We start from the raw sequence: 17,674 nt of genomic DNA, 5'->3' as shown, positions 1-17,674 counted from the left end.
GCTGGGCAGTAGCAGTGTGTTGGGCAGTACAGTAGCAGTGTGTTGGGCAGTACAGTAGCAGTGTGTTGGGCTGGGCAGTAGCAGTGTGTTGGGCTGGGCAGTAGCAGTGTGTTGGGCTGGGCAGTAGCAGTGTGTTGGGCTGGGCAGTAGCAGTGTGTTAGGCTGGGCAGTAGCAGTGTGTTGGGCTGGGCAGTACAGTAGCAGTGTGTTGGGCTGGGCAGTACAGTAGCAGTGTGTTGGGCTGGGCAGTACAGTAGCAGTGTGTTGGGCTGGGCAGTACAGTAGCAGTGTGTTGGGCTGGGCAGTACAGTAGCAGTGTGTTGGGCAGTACTGTAGCAGTGTGTTGGGCAGTACAGTAGCAGTGTGTTGGGCTGGGCAGTACAGTAGGAGTGTGTTGGGCTGGGCAGTACAGTAGCAGTGTGTTGGGCTGGGCAGTACAGTAGCAGTGTGTTGGGCTGGGCAGTACAGTAGCAGTGTGTTGGGCTGGGTAGTACAGTAGCAGTGTGTTGGGCTGGGCAGTACAGTAGCAGTGTGTTGGGCTGGGCAGTACAGTAGCAGGAACAGTGTACCGGCTGAGCAGTGGTGACATTCTGGGTGGTGATCACCTACTGAGTAGTGATCACATCAGGCTGGGTAACTATGACATCATTCTGGGTGGTGATCACCTACTGAGTAGTGATCACATCAGGCTGGATAACTATGACATCATTCTGGGTGGTGATCACCTACTGAGTAGTGATCACGTCAGGCTGGGTAACTATGACATCATTCTGGGTGGTGATCACCTACTGAGTAGTGATCACGTCAGGCTGGGTAACTATGACATCATTCTGGGTGGTGATCACCTACTGAGTAGCGATCACATCAGGCTGGGTAACCATGACATCATTCTGGGTGGCGATCACCTACTGAGTAGCGATCACATTAGGCTGGATAACTATGACATCATTCTGGGTGGTGATCACCTACTGAGTAGCGATCACATCAGGCTGGGTAACTATGACATCATTCTGGGTAACCATGACATCATTCTGGGTAACCATGACATCATTCTGGGTGGTAATCACCTACTGAGTAGCAATCACATCAGGCTGGGTAACTATGACATCATTCTGGGTGGTGATCACCTACTGAGTAGCGATCACATCAGGCTGGGTAACTATGACATCATTCTGGGTGGTGATCACCTACTGAGTAGCGATCACGTCAGGCTGGGTAACCATGACATCATTCTGGGTGGTGATCACCTACTGAGTAGCGATCACGTCAGGCTGGGTAACTATGACATCATTCTGGGTGGTGATCATCTACTGAGTAGCGATCACATCAGGCTTGGTAACTATGACATCATTCTGGGTGGTGATCACCTACTGAGTAGCGATCACATCAGGCTGGGTAACTATGACATCATTCTGGGTGGTGATCACCTACTGAGTAGCGATCACGTCAGGCTGGGTAACCATGACATCATTCTGGGTGGTGATCACCTACTGAGTAGGGATCACATCAGGCTGGGTAACTATGACATCATTATGGGCGGTGATCACCTACTGAGTAGCGATCACGTCAGGCTGGGTAACTATGACATCATTATGGGTGGTGATCACCTACTGAGTAGTGATCACATCAGGCTGGGTAACCATGACATCATTCTGGGTGGTGATCACCTACTGAGTAGCGATCACGTCAGGCTGGGTAACCATGACATCATTCTGGGTAATCAGGACTTCATGCCGGGCAGCGGTGACATCGTTCCGGGCCGGCGATGACATCAACACTTGTCTCCCAGTTTGAGGAAGCGCTGTGATTTTTGCTTCACCATCCGATGCTGCCTCTGGGCCGACTGGGCCTGCTCTATGGCCTCACACAGTTTCTACAGAGGAGGAGGAGAGGCCGTTAGGTACTGTGGGTCGAACACAAGCACACACACACACACACACAAAGGTGTATTATCGGGACCTGGGCAGTGGCAGGGTTCTTGAGGTGCAGCACTCTCATGGGTTCCTGTCCATCTCTCTTTTGGAACTTCAGCTTGTTCTGTTCCTGTCGTCAAAACAAAGAGATTCAGTCCAATACAACTGGTTCTGTTCCTATAGATTCAGTCCACTACAACTTGTTCTGTTCCTATAGATTCAGTCCAATACAACTGGTTCTGTTCCTATAGATTCAGTCCAATACAACTGGTTCTGTTCCTATAGATTCAGTCCACTACAACTTGTTCTGTTCCTATAGATTCAGTCCAATACAACTGGTTCTGTTCCTATAGATTCAGTCCAATACAACTGGTTCTGTTCCTATAGATTCAGTCCACTACAACTTGTTCTGTTCCTATAGATTCAGTCCAATACAACTTGTTCTGTTCCTATAGATTCAGTCCAATACAACTTGTTCTGTTTCTATAGATTCAGTCCACTGCAACTTGTTCTGTTCCTATAGATTCAGTCCACTACAACTTGTTCTGTTCCTATAGATTCAGTCCAATACAACTTGTTCTGTTTCTATAGATTCAGTCCAATACAACTTGTTCTGTTCCTATAGTCCTACAAAGAGATTCAGTCCAATACAACTTGTTCTGTTCCTATAGATTCAGTCCAATACAACTTGTTCTGTTCCTATAGATTCAGTCCAATACAACTTGTTCTGTTCCTATAGATTCAGTCCACTACAACTTGTTCTGTTCCTATAGATTCAGTCCAATACAACTTGTTCTGTTCCTATAGATTCAGTCCAATACAACTGGTTCTGTTCCTATAGATTCAGTCCAATACAACTTGTTCTGTTCCTATAGATTCAGTCCAATACAACTTGTTCTGTTCCTATAGATTCAGTCCAATACAACTTGTTCTGTTCCTATAGATTCAGTCCAATACAACTTGTTCTGTTTCTATAGATTCAGTCCACTACAACTTGTTCTGTTCCTAATAGATTCAGTCCAATACAACTTGTTCTGTTTCTATAGATTCAGTCCAATACAACTTGTTCTGTTCCTAATAGATTCAGTCCAATACAACTTGTTCTGTTTCTATAGATTCAGTCCAATACAACTTGTTCTGTTCCTATAGTCCTACAAAGAGATTCAGTCCAATACAACTTGTTCTGTTCCTATAGATTCAGTCCAATACAACTTGTTCTGTTCCTATAGTCCTACAAAGAGATTCAGTCCAATACAACTTGTTCTGTTCCTATAGATTCAGTCCAATACAACTTGTTCTGTTCCTATAGTCCTACAAAGAGATTCAGTCCAATACAACTGGTTCTGTTCCTATAGATTCAGTCCAATACAACTTGTTCTGTTCCTATAGTCCTACAAAGAGATTCAGTCCAATACAACTTGTTCTGTTCCTATAGATTCAGTCCAATACAACTTGTTCTGTTCCTATAGATTCAGTCCAATACAACTGGTTCTGTTCCTATAGATTCAGTCCATTACAACTGGTTCTGTTCCTATAGATTCAGTCCAATACAACTTGTTCTGTTCCTAATAGATTCAGTCCAATACAACTTGTTCTGTTCCTATAGATTCAGTCCAATACAACTTGTTCTGTTCCTATAGTCCTACAAAGAGATTCAGTCCAATACAACTTGTTCTGTTCCTATAGATTCAGTCCAATACAACTTGTTCTGTTCCTATAGTCCTACAAAGAGATTCAGTCCAATACAACTTGTTCTGTTCCTATAGTCCTACAAAGAGATTCAGTCCAATACAACTTGTTCTGTTCCTATAGATTCAGTCCAATACAACTTGTTCTGTTCCTATAGTCCTACAAAGAGATTCAGTCCAATACAACTTGTTCTGTTCCTATAGATTCAGTCCAATACAACTTGTTCTGTTCCTATAGATTCAGTCCAATACAACTTGTTCTGTTCCTATAGATTCAGTCCAATACAACTTGTTCTGTTCCTATAGATTCAGTCCAATACAACTTGTTCTGTTCCTATAGATTCAGTCCAATACAACTTGTTCTGTTCCTATAGATTCAGTCCAATACAACTGGTTCTGTTCCTATAGATTCAGTCCAATACAACTGGTTCTGTTCCTATAGATTCAGTCCAATACAACTGGTTCTGTTCCTATAGATTCAGTCCAATACAACTTGTTCTGTTCCTATAGATTCAGTCCAATACAACTGGTTCTGTTCCTATAGATTCAGTCCAGTACAACTTGTTCTGTTCCTATAGATTCAGTCCAATACAACTTGTTCTGTTCCTATAGATTCAGTCCAATACAACACCCAAGGAGATAAGGACGCAAGTAACGAAGTAAGTAAGCAAGCGAGTGAATTTTAAATAGTTCCCGACTGGACCTAAGGATGCTATTTAATGTGTCAGGTGGAAAATGTCTCAGGCAGACCTTGCAGTAGATCATCAGGTCTCCTCCTTCCACGTACGGAGGCCTTGAGAAATGCTCAAACAGACACTCCCACTCTTTGTTGAAGTGCCCCACAAACTCCACCTCCTTCACACACATCACTCTCCTGTAGGAGGAGAAGAGATGTCGCGGGGCAGAAGGTGATAACGGGGGTGAAAATACATTGACAACCTCAATATTACAATAATTATACTTCTTCACCGACAGTAACGTTCATTCATACACAATGAATGCAGGAGTGTTTAATGAATATATAGATGCTGTAGATATACTCTGTATCGTATCCGTCTGTCTATCTACAGTACCAGTCAAAAGTTTGGAGACACCTACTCATTCTAGTTTTTTTTTAAACTATTTATTTTAGTGAAGACATCAAAACGATGAAATAACACATATTGGAATCATGTAGTGACCAAAAAAGTTATCAAAAGATTATTCAAAGTAGCCATCCTTTGCCTTGATGACAGCTTTGCACACTCTTGGCATTCTCTCAACCAGCATCACGAGGTAGTCACCTGGAATGCGTTTCAATTATCAGGTGTGCCTTGTTAAAAGTACATTTGTGTAATTTCTTTCCTTCTTAATGCGGTTGAGCCAATCGGTTGTGTTGTGACAAGGTAGAGGTGGTATACAGAAGATTTACCAAATAGGGCTAATACAAAGTCCATATTATGGCAAGAACAGCTCAAATAATCAAAGAGAAAAGGCAGTCCATCATTACTTTAAAGACATGAAGGTCAGTCAATCCGGAAAATGTCAAGAACTTTGATAGTTTCTTCAAGCGCTGTTCGCAAAAACCATCAAGCGCTAAGATGAAACTGTCTCTCATGAGGACCGCCACAGGAAAGGAAGACCCAGAGTTACCTCTGCTGCAGAGGATAAGTTCATTAAAGTTAACTGCACCTCAGATTTCAGCCCAAATAAACGCTTAACAGAGTTCAAGTAACAGACACATCTCAACATCAACTGTTCAGAGGAGACTGTGTGAATCAGACCTCCATGGTCAATTTGCTGCAAAGAAACACACTACTAAAGGACACCAACAAGAAGAAGAAACTGGCTTGGGTCTAGAAACACGAGCAATGGACATTAGACTGGTAGAAATCTGTCCTGATGAGAGTCCAAATATGAGATTTTCAGTTCCAACCGCAATGTCTTCGTAAGATGCAGAGGTGGTGAACGGATGATCTCCGCATGTGTGGTTCCCACCGTGAAGCATGGAGGAAGAGGTGTGGTTTATTTAGAATTCAAGACACACTTCCCAGCATGGTTACCACAGCATTCTGCAGAAATACGCCATCCCATCTGGTTTGCGCTTAGTGGGACTATCTTTTGTTTTTCAACAGGACAATGACCCAACACACCTCCAGGATGTGTGAAGGCTATTTGACCAAGAATGAGAGTGATGGAGTGCTGCATCAGATGACCTGGCCTCCACAATCACCAGACCTCAACCCAATTGAGATGGTTTGGGATGAGTTGGACCCCAGAGCGAAGGAAATGCAGCCAACAAGTGCTTAGCATATGTGGGAACAACTGCAAGACTGTTGGAAAAGCATTCCAGGTGAAGCTGGTTGAGAGAATGCCAAGAGTGTGCAAAGCTGTCATCAAGGCAAAGGGTGGCTACTTTGAATAATCTCAAATATATTTATTTATTTAACACTTTTTTTTGGTTACTACATGATTCCATGTGTTATTTAATAGTTTTGATGTCTTCACTATTATTCTACAATGTAGAAAATAGTTGAAAATAAAGAAAAACCCTGGAATGAGTAGGTGTTCTAGAACCCTGGAATGAGCAGGTGTTCTAGAACCCTGGAATGAGCAGGTGTTCTAGAACCCTGGAATGAGCAGGTGTGTCCAAACGTTTGACTGGTCCTGTAGTTTTACACACGGTGCATTCGGAAAGTATTCAGACCCTTTCCCTTAATTTGTTACGTTACCTTAGTCTAAAATGGATTTAATACATTTTAATCCCTCATCAATCTAAACACAATACCCAAATACAAAGCTAAAACAGGTTTTTACAAAATGTTGCTAATTTATTACAAATTAAAAAACTGAAATACCTTATTTACGTAACTATTCAGACCCTTTGCTATGAGACTCTAAATTGAGCTCAGGTGCATCCCGTTTCCATTGATCATCCTTGAGATGTTTCTACAACCTCATTGGAGGCCACCTGTGGTAAATTCAATTGACTGGACCCGATTTGTTGTGTGTGCCTTTCCAAATCATATCCAATCAATTGAATTTACCACAGGTGGAGTCCAATCAAGTTGTAGAAACATCTCAAGGATGATCAATGGAAACAGGATGCACCTGAGCTCAATTTCAAGTCTCATAGCAAAGGGTCTAAATACTTATGTAAATAAGGTATTTATATTTTTTATTTGTAATACATTTGCAAAAATGTCTGCAAACCTGTTTTCAATTTGTCATTATGGGGTATTGTGATATCATTATGGGGTATGATGATGTCACTATGGGGTATTGTGATGTCATTATGGGGTATGGTGATGTCATTATGGGGTATTGTGATGTCATTATGGGGTGTGTAGATTGCTGAGAATTTGTATTTATTTAATCCATTTTAGAATAAAGCTGTAAAGTAACAAAAATGTGGGAAAAAAAGTCTAGGGGTCTGAATACTTCCCTTGAACGCACAATTTGTTAAAAAATACCTTTTTCAGGTTTAAGTGTCTTCCCAAACCAGTATCCCCAATATACAAACACAAACTGTCTACCCCTGAGGCACGAGTCACGTTGAACTGAAGTCTTCCATAATGTACCTGTTGGTCACTATGACGTTGGTCTTCCTGTGTCCAGGGTACAAACAGTGTTCTCTGAAGATCTCTCCTTCCAGCTGCTTGATCTCTGACCTCTGAAGGAGCAGTGTCCATGTGTGAAAACATACAAATTCATTAGCTGTGTTCTAATACCCATACTACCATACTGTACACTACATACTTAATGAGTATATACTATATACTATTAGTTCACTGCTGTGTTCGAATACCCATACTAACATACTGTACACTACATACATAATGAGTATATACTATATACTATTAGTTCACTTTAGTATACTGTAAACCAAACGGTATTGTTTCAGTTGAGCGTACTAGTCTCGCCCGTCTACCCGGAAGTTGACGCTGTTGCTATGCAACCGCTTGTATGCATTATTTATTTATTTATTTCACCTTTATTTAACCAGGTAGGCAAGTTGAGAACAAGTTCTCATTTACAATTGCGACCTGGCCAAGATAAAGCAAAGCAGTTCAACACAAACAACAACAGAGTTACACATGGAGTAAAACAAACATACAGTCAATAATACAGTATAAACAAGTCTATATACGATGTGAGCAAATGAGGTGAGATAAGGGAGGTAAAGGCAAAAAAAGGCCATGGTGGCAAAGTAAATACAATATAGCAAGTAAAACACTGGAATGGTAGATTTGCAGTGGAAGAATGTGCAAAGTAGAAATAAAAATAATGGGGTGCAAAGGAGCAAAATAAATAAATTAATAAATACAGTAGGGAAAGAGGTAGTTGTTTGGGCTAAATTATAGGTGGGCTATGTACAGGTGCAGTAATCTGTGAGCTGCTCTGACAGTTGGTGCTTAAAGCTAGTGAGGGAGATAAGTGTTTCCAGTTTCAGAGATTTTTGTAGTTCGTTCCAGTCATTGGCAGCAGAGAACTGGAAGGAGAGGCGGCCAAAGAAAGAATTGGTTTTGGGGGTGACTAGAGAGATATACCTGCTGGAGCGTTATTAACAAATGACTAGCTAAACATTTTACGATTTCGGGTGTGTGTTTGTATAATTCAAATCTGGAGTGCGCTCTCTGGGCCTTCGTCAAATCCAGAGCGTTGCCAGATTGTCCGTTTGTAAAATTGAGAGCGTTTGAGTTGAGCACACGAGGAGTAGGGTTGATCCGAGCGTTCAACGGCAGTCAGGCACCCAAGCTAACTGGCTAACGTCGGCTAGCTACTTAAAGAACACCAGATTGTCCGTTGAGAGCACGCGAGGAGTAGTGTTGATCCGAGCGTTCAACGGCAGTCAAGCACCCAAGCTAACTGGCTAACGTCGGCTAGCTACTTAAAGAACACCAGATTGTCCGTTGAGTGCACGTGAGGAGTAGTGTTGATCCGAGCGTTCAACGGCAGTCAAGCACCCAAGCTAACTGGCTAACGTCGGCTAGCTACTTAAAGAACACCAGATTGTCCGTTGAGAGCACGCGAGGAGTAGTGTTGATCCGAGCGTTCAACGGCAGTCAAGCACCCAAGCTAACTGGCTAACGTCGGCTAGCTACTTAAAGAACACCAGATTGTCCGTTGAGAGCACGCGAGGAGTAGTGTTGATCCGAGCGTTCAACGGCAGTCAAGCACCCAAGCTAACTGGCTAACGTCGGCTAGCTACTTAAAGAACACCAGATTGTCCGTTGAGAGCACGCGAGGAGTAGTGTTGATCCGAGCGTTCAACGGCAGTCAAGCACCCAAGCTAACTGGCTAACGTCGGCTAGCTACTTAAAGAACACCTCACTCCGACCGTTTTACTCGGCCTAACAGACCTGGTTAGGCTGTTTTCATGTTATCCAGAGCATTGGTGGATGGAACTGCTCCTGGCAACAATTTAATTACGTTTATTAATTTTTTTGCTGACGTTTATTGACACCGGCCGTATTCTACTGGTGTTGAGCGTTTTGTAAATTCATCAGTTATTCTGCGCGAGAGTGCTCTGAAATCGGGAATAGATAGCCATAGTTAACAATGTCGATTGAAACGCACAATGACTACACCACTTAGCTAAGAATGATGTGAATAATCAAGTCAATAAACGTTGGGTAATTAGATAGCAGATCGTTAATATACTGCCTGGCAAGTTTGATCTATTAGTAGCCAATTAACGTTAGGTAACTAGCTAACATACCGGTACGCACTGCTGTAATGCTATGCAGTTCGTAAGGACAACGTAGATAATAAGTTGTCAGCTAACATACCGGTACATACTGCTGTAATGCTATGCAGTTCGTAAGGACAGTGTTGATAATAAGTTGTCAGCCAACATAATGTGTAACAAAACTTATTTTAAAAGTTATTACATTGCTCAACATTTGTCATAATTAGCTAAAGCAATGAATTTGTCTCTGCTCTCCTCTGCATATGTTCTTCAAATCTGAAAACGTTGTGAAGCCACGCCCATTTTCTGAAGAATTGCATTATGGGTCCTAAAAGCACGGAAAGTGTGTCCACTGCATGTACACTTCGTATTTTGGTGGATTTAGTACAACATCCGGGAACTTTTGTCATACTAACTACAGCCATACCACGACCAAGAAGCATACTATATACTCAATTCACGTCACGAATAATATGGTTAGTGGGGTGAGTATGAGTATTGGAACACAGCTCGATGTCTTCATCTGTAATCTAATAATAACAACACGATTATGTTGTAGCTAAACTTCCCTTTCTAAGCAAACTTTACCCGTCAACGAGCAAATCATTGCAATGGATTTTCCACATGTAATTAAGTGAGTGTATATAGGTTTATTAGATTTCAGGTTGAAAGTGACATCACACACAGACAATAGAACATAGTGAATGTATTGACCAATAGAAACAAAGCATTACCCGTCACATAGTGAATGTATTGACCAATAGAAACAAACCATTACCCGTCACATTAACATACATTCATATATTTTAAGGCAGTCAGACTAACTAGGGAGTTATGGATTGTAATATATATATATATATATATGTATATATATATATATGTATATATATATATATATATATGTTGGAAAATAATTACAATATATATATATATATATATATATATATAGGAAAATAATTACAAAGTATCTATCAAACATAACATTAATTTGGTCATGCTTCTTTGAACAACAGCACAGTTTCTAAATCAGTTAGCATACGGTTATAGTAACTCACAGACAAACGAATGTAAGAGTATAGCATCATTATGAGTGCATACTGTATATAAAGATAGGAAAGCAGTGATTTCCAAGGTGACGCTGTGAACCTTTTATAGAAAATATTGCAAATGTCTGCTGGAGTATCGTTAGTTACTAGTCAAAAAGAACAAGACTACATTTCTTTAGTAAAATATTATTTTCAATCATTTATTATTATTATTATTATTTTTTGTATATAGGGTAGTTTATAAAGGGCTGGACAAATGATCTGCATATATTATAGCAGGCTAAATCGTTTCATTTCCTAATTGTGTAAATACGAAATAAAATTGGAAAAGATTTAATTCGGCAAAAGTAATACGAAAAAACCCTGACTTTAAAAAAAACAAGACTGAGGTATTGTACGGACAGAGATGTTTTCCCTTCGGCAAAACAATGCAGTCTTCAGCCAAGAAAACTGAATTAAGAGTCATGAAATCAGCATAGTATACACATTTACAAACCAGATATAGAAAAAGGGAGTTTGAACTTTGACACAGAGCTTCACCTATGTGTGTGTGTGTGTCGACAACGATCAGACATTTTAACTGACCGTTGATAGAACTAAGATAATTGATTACTAGGACTTGAATTACATCACGTAGAAAACACACAACCCCCATAATCAACCTCAACCCCTTCTATTCCTCATCATGCTGCATGAAGAAGAGAGAGAGAGAGAGAGAAAGAGAAGGAGAGAGAGAGCGAGAAAAACAAAAGGACAGGGAGGAAATTAGAAGTGGAAAAACACTTCAAGGCCATCGGGTGTGTCAAAGAGAAAGACATGAGTGTTTCATTTCTGTAAAGACAAAAGATTAAACTCATTGGTTTCAAGATGACACTTTCAGATTGACATATAATAAATACACTGTATAAGGAAAAATTTAAAAATTAAAATATATAATTTAGAATAGAAAAGTGCAGAAATAGAAATAGGAAAACGCACTAGTTGTTATATGGTCCCCTTTTTCTACGACCTGGACAAGTCTACCTCCAGCCATGGGTGTTTTAGTGTCCTTCTAAGGTGGGTAGCTAACCTGGACAAGTCTACCTCCAGCAGCCATGGGTGTTTTAGTGTCCTTCTAAGGTGGGTTGCTAACCTGAACAAGTCTACCTCCAGCCATGGGTGTTTTAGTGTCCTTCTAAGGTGGGTTGCTAACCTGGACAAGTCTACCTCCAGCCATGGGTGTTTTAGTGTCCTTCTAAGGTGGGTTGCTAACCTGAACAAGTCTACCTCCAGCCATGGGTGTTTTAGTGTCCTTCTAAGGTGGGTTGCTAACCTGGACAAGTCTACCTCCAGCAGCCATGGGTGTTTTAGTGTCCTTCTAAGGTGGGTTGCTAACCTGGACAAGTCTACCTCCAGCAGCCATGGGTGTTTTAGTGTCCTTCTAAGGTGTGTTGCTAACCTGGACAAGTCTACCTCCAGCAGCCATGGGTGTTTTAGTGTCCTTCTAAGGTGGGTTGCTAACCTGGACAAGTCTACCTCCAGCAGCCATGGGTGTTTTAGTGTCCTTCTAAGGTGGGTTTCTAACCTGGAAAAGGTCGTATCCCTTGGCGTCCTCCTGGTCGTAAGGTCGAATGATTCCGTCCTCTCGGATCAGTCTGACCGGCCTCAGCTTGGTCACTTCCTCTGTCGACTCTGCCACCCTGCCAATCACAACGCGCCGTCAGATCGCAACGTACCGTCAGAGATCTCACAGCCTGATCAAAATGCACTGTCATATCTCAGAGAGCCAATCAGAACGCACCGTCATATCTCACAGAGCCAATCAGAAAGCACCGTCATATCTCACAGAGCCAATCAGAACGCACCGTCATATCTCACAGAGCCAATCACAACCCCCACCATCCCAGAAGGGTTTCATGAATCAAGAGCAAGAACAAGAGGTAGTTTGCTTTCGGACCCCAACTCATAACAAAACTGCTCTGTAAAGTCTTCCCAATGAGCCAGACACAGTAGCAGAGTAGGACAATATTACAACAAAAACAAATCAGCACTAACAGAATCCTGCTTCTGAAAGAAATCACTAACTTAGAAAACCCGTTCAGCCCAAAAGGGGGAGGCAAACGGTGCGTGCACGTACGCGCGCACGTGTGTGTGTGTGTGTGTGTGTGTGTGTTCCAGTATCTCACCTTTCGTTATCTCTAGTGTGAAAGCATGGAACAATAATTTCATCAGATTATCAGGAATTGATAGGTGATTCATATGCTTTGTGAAGGATAATGAATGAGGTGGTGCATGGACATTAATACTATGTGATGGAGGGGGGGAGGTGGGGGGGGGGGGGGGGGGGTGTTTTGGCATCTCAGAACCACTGGGGAATTAGGAATGTTTTGGCTCAACATTAGGTACCTGAGAGGTGAGAGGAGGAGGAAGGGAGGTTATGAGAAAGCTAGAGGGGGGGGGTAAAGTGACAGTAGAGACTGAATGGTCTACTTGGCTGTGTCGTCCAGTCATTTCAGCCCCCGTATCAACAATGTAAACTAACCCAGCTACATTCCAGCACATTCCCCCCCCCCAAAACGCCATTCCAGTCTACGATGCATTACAGTCTATCACAGACCTGGAGCCCTCGGGGGCGATACAAAACGCCATTCCACTCTACGATGCATTACATCAGTCTATCACAGACCTGGAGCCCCCGGGGGCGATACAAAACGCCATTCCACTCTACGATGCATTACATCAGTCTATCACAGACCTGGAGCCCCCGGGGGCGATACAAAACGCCATTCCACTCTACGATGCATTACATCAGTCTATCACAGACCTGGAGCCCCCGGGGGCGACACAAAACGCCATTCCACTCTACGATGCATTACATCAGTCTATCACAGACCTGGAGCCCCCGGGGGCGATATAACTTGGGTTCCTGACATGTGGTGGATTTTATATTTATATATATATTTTTTTGCAACAAAAAAACGTTGCCAAACTGCCAATCTCTGCATGGCAGTGGTCGTGCGCTCGTGCAGTTCCAGAGGAGAGAACAGGTGGAGGAGGGGCTTCTATAAGCGATCTGACCAATGTGATGTTTACGTTACTGAGATACAGAACGACCTGCTGAGAACAGCAGCTCAAATCTTTAAGAGATTTACGGTAACAATGTAGTCTTGCTCTCTCCCAGTCTGTTCAGTCCTCATGGGTTTAGTGCAGTCGGCCAATCCCAGAGGAGAGAACAGGTGGAGGAGGGGCTTCCATAAGCGATCTGACCAATGTGATGACCAATGTGCTCTCTCCCAGTCTGTTCAGTCCTCATGGGCTTAGTCTGTTGGAACCTCACGATGCTGCAGAATGGAGCAGGGGGAGGAGTCAGGGCAGAAGCAGTGTTAACAATGATGGAGGGGAGGGGTTAAATGTTGAGCGTTAACCAATAATTTCCTTTGGTTTGATCTGTAACATGTAATATAACAGCATAATAACTACTTTAACATCATGCAGTCACTTACCTCTCTGACAGACAATCTGATCTATGAGAAAGACAACTAACCCTCCATGCCAGCCAAACCCCTCCCCTATAGTCCCAAACCCCTCCCCTATAGTCCCAAATCCCTCCCCTATGATCCCCCCCCCTATAGTCCCAAATCCCTCCCCTATGATCCCAAACCCCTCCCCTATTATCCCAAACCCCTCCCCTATTATCCCAAACCCCTCCCACATAGTCCCAAATCCCCCCCCCCCCCCTATAGTCCCAAACCCCTCCCACCTAGTCCCTCCCCCCTCCCCTATAGTCCCAAACCCCTCCCCTATAGTCCCAAACCCCTCCCCTATGATCCCGGTGTGGGTCACGTGAACATCAAGTGTTCACTATGGCCGACCAGTCATTACCAAAGCTTTCTCACATCTCACCAAATACTCACTCAACAGAAAGACAAAAACAACATCTCCAAGGCATTAACTTATGAGAAAACAAAATGAAAACAGAACAGTTAACAAAATTAGTCAGAATTATAAGGTACAGAACATAAAGCACCAAACATGGTTATGACCGGCAGACAGAGACATAAATAATGTTACACAATACCACATTAAACAAAGCATTCCACATAAAATCACAATAACCCCTGTAGTGTCCCGTCTCTACTAACCTCTGTAGTGTCCTGTGTGTCTACTAACCTCTGTAGTGTCCCGTCTCTACTAACCTCTGTAGTGTCCTGTGTCTCTACTAACCCCTGTAGTGTCCTGTCTCTACTAACCTCTGTAGTGTCCTGTGTCTCTACTAACCCCTGTAGTGTCCCTCCTCTACTAACCCCTGTAGTGTCCCGTCTCTACTAACCTCTGTAGTGTCCTGTGTCTCTACTAACCCCTGCAGTGTCCTGTCTCTACTAACCTCTGTAGTGTCCCGTCTCTACTAACCCCTGTAGTGTCCCGTCTCTACTAACCTCTGTAGTGTCCTGTGTGTCTACTAACCTCTGTAGTGTCCCGTCTCTACTAACCTCTGTAGTGTCCTGTGTCTCTACTAACCCCTGTAGTGTCCCGTCTCTACTAACCTCTGTAGTGTCCTGTGTCTCTACTAACCTCTGTAGTGTCCTGTCTCTACTAACCTCTGTAGTGTCCTGTCTCTACTAACCTCTGTAGTGTCCTGTCTCTACTAACCTCTGTAGTGTCCTGTGTCTACTAACCTCTGTAGTGTCCTGTCTCTACTAACCTCTGTAGTGTCCTGTGTCTCTACTAACCCCTGTAGTGTCCTGTGTCTCTACTAACCTCTGTAGTGTAATGTGTCTCTACTAACCTCTGTAGTGTCCCGCCTCTACTAACCCCTGTAGTGTCCCGTGTCTCTAACCCCTGTAGTGTCCCGTGTCTCTACTAACCTCTGTAGTGTCCTGTGTCTCTACTAACCTCTGTAGTGTCCTGTGTCTCTACTAACCTCTGTAGTGTCCTGTGTCTCTACTAACCTCTGTAGTGTCCTGTCTCTACTAACCTCTGTAGTGTCCTGTCTCTACTAACCTCTGTAGTGTCCTGTGTCTACTAACCTCTGTAGTGTCCTGTCTCTACTAACCTCTGTAGTGTCCTGTGTCTCTACTAACCCCTGTAGTGTCCTGTGTCTCTACTAACCCCTGTAGTGTCCTGTCTCTACTAACCTCTGTAGTGTCCTGTGTCTCTACTAACCTCTGTAGTGTCCTGTGTCTCTACTAACATCTGTAGTGTCCTGTCTCTACTAACCTCTGTAGTGTCATGTGTCTACTAACCCCTGTAGTGTCCCTCCTCTACTAACCTCTGTAGTGTCCTGTCTCTACTAACCTCTGTAGTGTCCTGTGTCTCTACTAACCTCTGTAGTGTCCTGTGTCTCTACTAACCTCTGTAGTGTCCTGTGTCTCTACTAACCTCTGTAGTGTCCTGTGTCTCTACTAACCTCTGTAGTGTCCTGTGTCTCTACTAACCCCTGTAGTGTCCCGTCTCTCCTAACCCCTGTAGTGTCCTGTGTCTCTACTAACCTCTGTAGTGTCCCATCTCTCCTAACCCCTGTAGTGTCCTGTGTCTCTACTAACCTCTGTAGTGTCCTGTGTCTCTACTAACCCCTGTAGTGTCCTGTGTCTCTACTAACCTCTGTAGTGTCCTGTGTTTCTCTACTAACCTCTGCAGTGTCCTGTGTCTCTACTAACCTCTGTAGTGTCCTGTGTCTCTACTAACCTCTGTAGTGTCCTGTGTCTCTCTACTAACCTCTGTAGTGTCGCGTCTCTACTAACCCCTGTAGTGTCCTGTGTCTCTCTACTAACCTCTGTAGTGTCCTGTGTCTCTCTACTAACCTCTGTATGCCTTGGAAGGTGCTGGAGGCCATGTCTACGATGCCCCGTCGGCCTGGCCACCACCCCCACCAGACCCTTCCCTATGCCCTTGAAGAACCCTGCCGCTCCCTCCTTCTAGGCCCTGTAGTGTCCTGTGTCTCTCTACTAACCTCTGTATGCCTTGGAAGGTGCTGGAGGCCATGTCTACGATGCCCCCTGTCGGCCTGGCCACCACCCCCACCAGACCCTTCCCTATGCCCTTGAAGAACCCTGCCGCTCCCTCCTTCTTGGCCCCTGAGGGGGGCGATAGAGAGACAGAGAATCGAACAAGAGTTAGACCTCAGGTTTAGAAAAGGTTAACACACAAAACCAACTACACTGGAAATATAGTAAGGTCATGTTCCACATACGCTGAGTGTACAAAACATTAAGAACACCTTCCTAATATCGAGTTGCACACCTCCCCCGTAGGGTCGTCTACCTCTATTGGGGATGTGATATCCATATCCCTGTAATGCTTAGAGAAGATCTTATGTCAAGTGTTATTGAAGTGGTGTGGCTGCTATAGGCTAACCGTCAGTATCTAAATAATGGGTGTGAAATGCTTGATAGTGTACGTGATGTAAACAGAGAGGTCTACTTTCTTGGGGACCTTGAATATGGACTGGTTGTCATCAAGCTGTCCACTCAACATGAAGCTACTCACTGTAACCAGTGCCTGTAATCTGGTTCAGGTTAATAATCAACCTACCAGGGTGTTTACAAACACGACAGGAACAAGATCATCCACATTTAATCTGACTCCTCCCCTTCATCTTTAATCTGACTCCTCCCCTTCATCTTTAATCTGACTCCTCCCCTTCATCTACACTGATTGAAGTGGATTTAACAGGTGACATCAATAAGGGATCATAGCTTTCACCTGGATTCACCTGGTCAGTCTGTGTCACGGAAAGAGCAGGTGTTCCTAATGTTTTGTCCACTCAGTGTACATTCTATATATTCTCCAAATTTTTTGAACGGTTGAGAGAAACGTCTGTTTCCACACAAAATTGGAAAGGAAATATGTATTGAACATTTATGAGTGACGGGAGGAGAAGAAGAGTTCAGCAACAGGTCAGAGCGTTGTGAATAAACATACCTTCCACAGGTTTGGTGACGATGCCTGTTACCCCACCAACGACCCCCTACAGAGAGAGACAGAGAGGAGAGAGGACCGTCAGGGCTCCATTGTATCCGACACAAAGGTCTATTCAAGACTAACAGGAAAGAGCAACCTCTTGAAAACCACTCTGTGCGGGAGGAAATTACATTTAACATGAAATTGTCCTGAATGAAGAGGGTTAATTTGTTGTTGTGTTTTGAAAAGCTTGGCCTTATCATGACTGCTAAAGGAGGCCACCGGGACAGAAGACAAGCAACGACCCTACTTTAGGTCCTGTATCAATAGAGGTAGACGACCCTACTTTAGCTCCTGTATCAATAGGAGGTAGACGACCCTACTGTAGACGACCCTACTTTAGGTCCTGTATCAATAGAGGTAGACGACCCTACTTTAGGTCCTGTATCAATAGAGGTAGACGACCCTACTTTAGGT

The 17,674-nt window shown here is 43.4% G+C and overlaps 1 protein-coding gene across 1 annotated transcript; it reads right to left on the bottom strand.

Annotated features, from left to right (window-relative positions):
- Positions 1–1,693: 1,693 nt before the first annotated feature.
- LOC139403926 (intermembrane lipid transfer protein VPS13C-like) lies at positions 1,694–17,264 on the bottom strand (the record flags this gene model as incomplete). The annotated part of the gene is made up of 7 exons (XM_071147132.1): positions 1,694–1,873; positions 1,960–2,043; positions 4,352–4,475; positions 7,162–7,253; positions 11,883–11,997; positions 16,248–16,371; positions 17,219–17,264. Coding segments are annotated over 7 exons (687 nt in total), but the record flags the coding sequence as incomplete, so codon positions are not given.
- Between the last annotated feature and the right edge of the window lie 410 nt (positions 17,265–17,674).

Source organism: Oncorhynchus clarkii, unplaced genomic scaffold (assembly GCF_045791955.1).
Source record: "Oncorhynchus clarkii lewisi isolate Uvic-CL-2024 unplaced genomic scaffold, UVic_Ocla_1.0 unplaced_contig_4810_pilon_pilon, whole genome shotgun sequence".
NCBI classification, from domain to species: Eukaryota; Metazoa; Chordata; class Actinopteri; order Salmoniformes; family Salmonidae; genus Oncorhynchus; species Oncorhynchus clarkii.
This window is presented reverse-complemented; position numbering and strand designations above follow the sequence as displayed.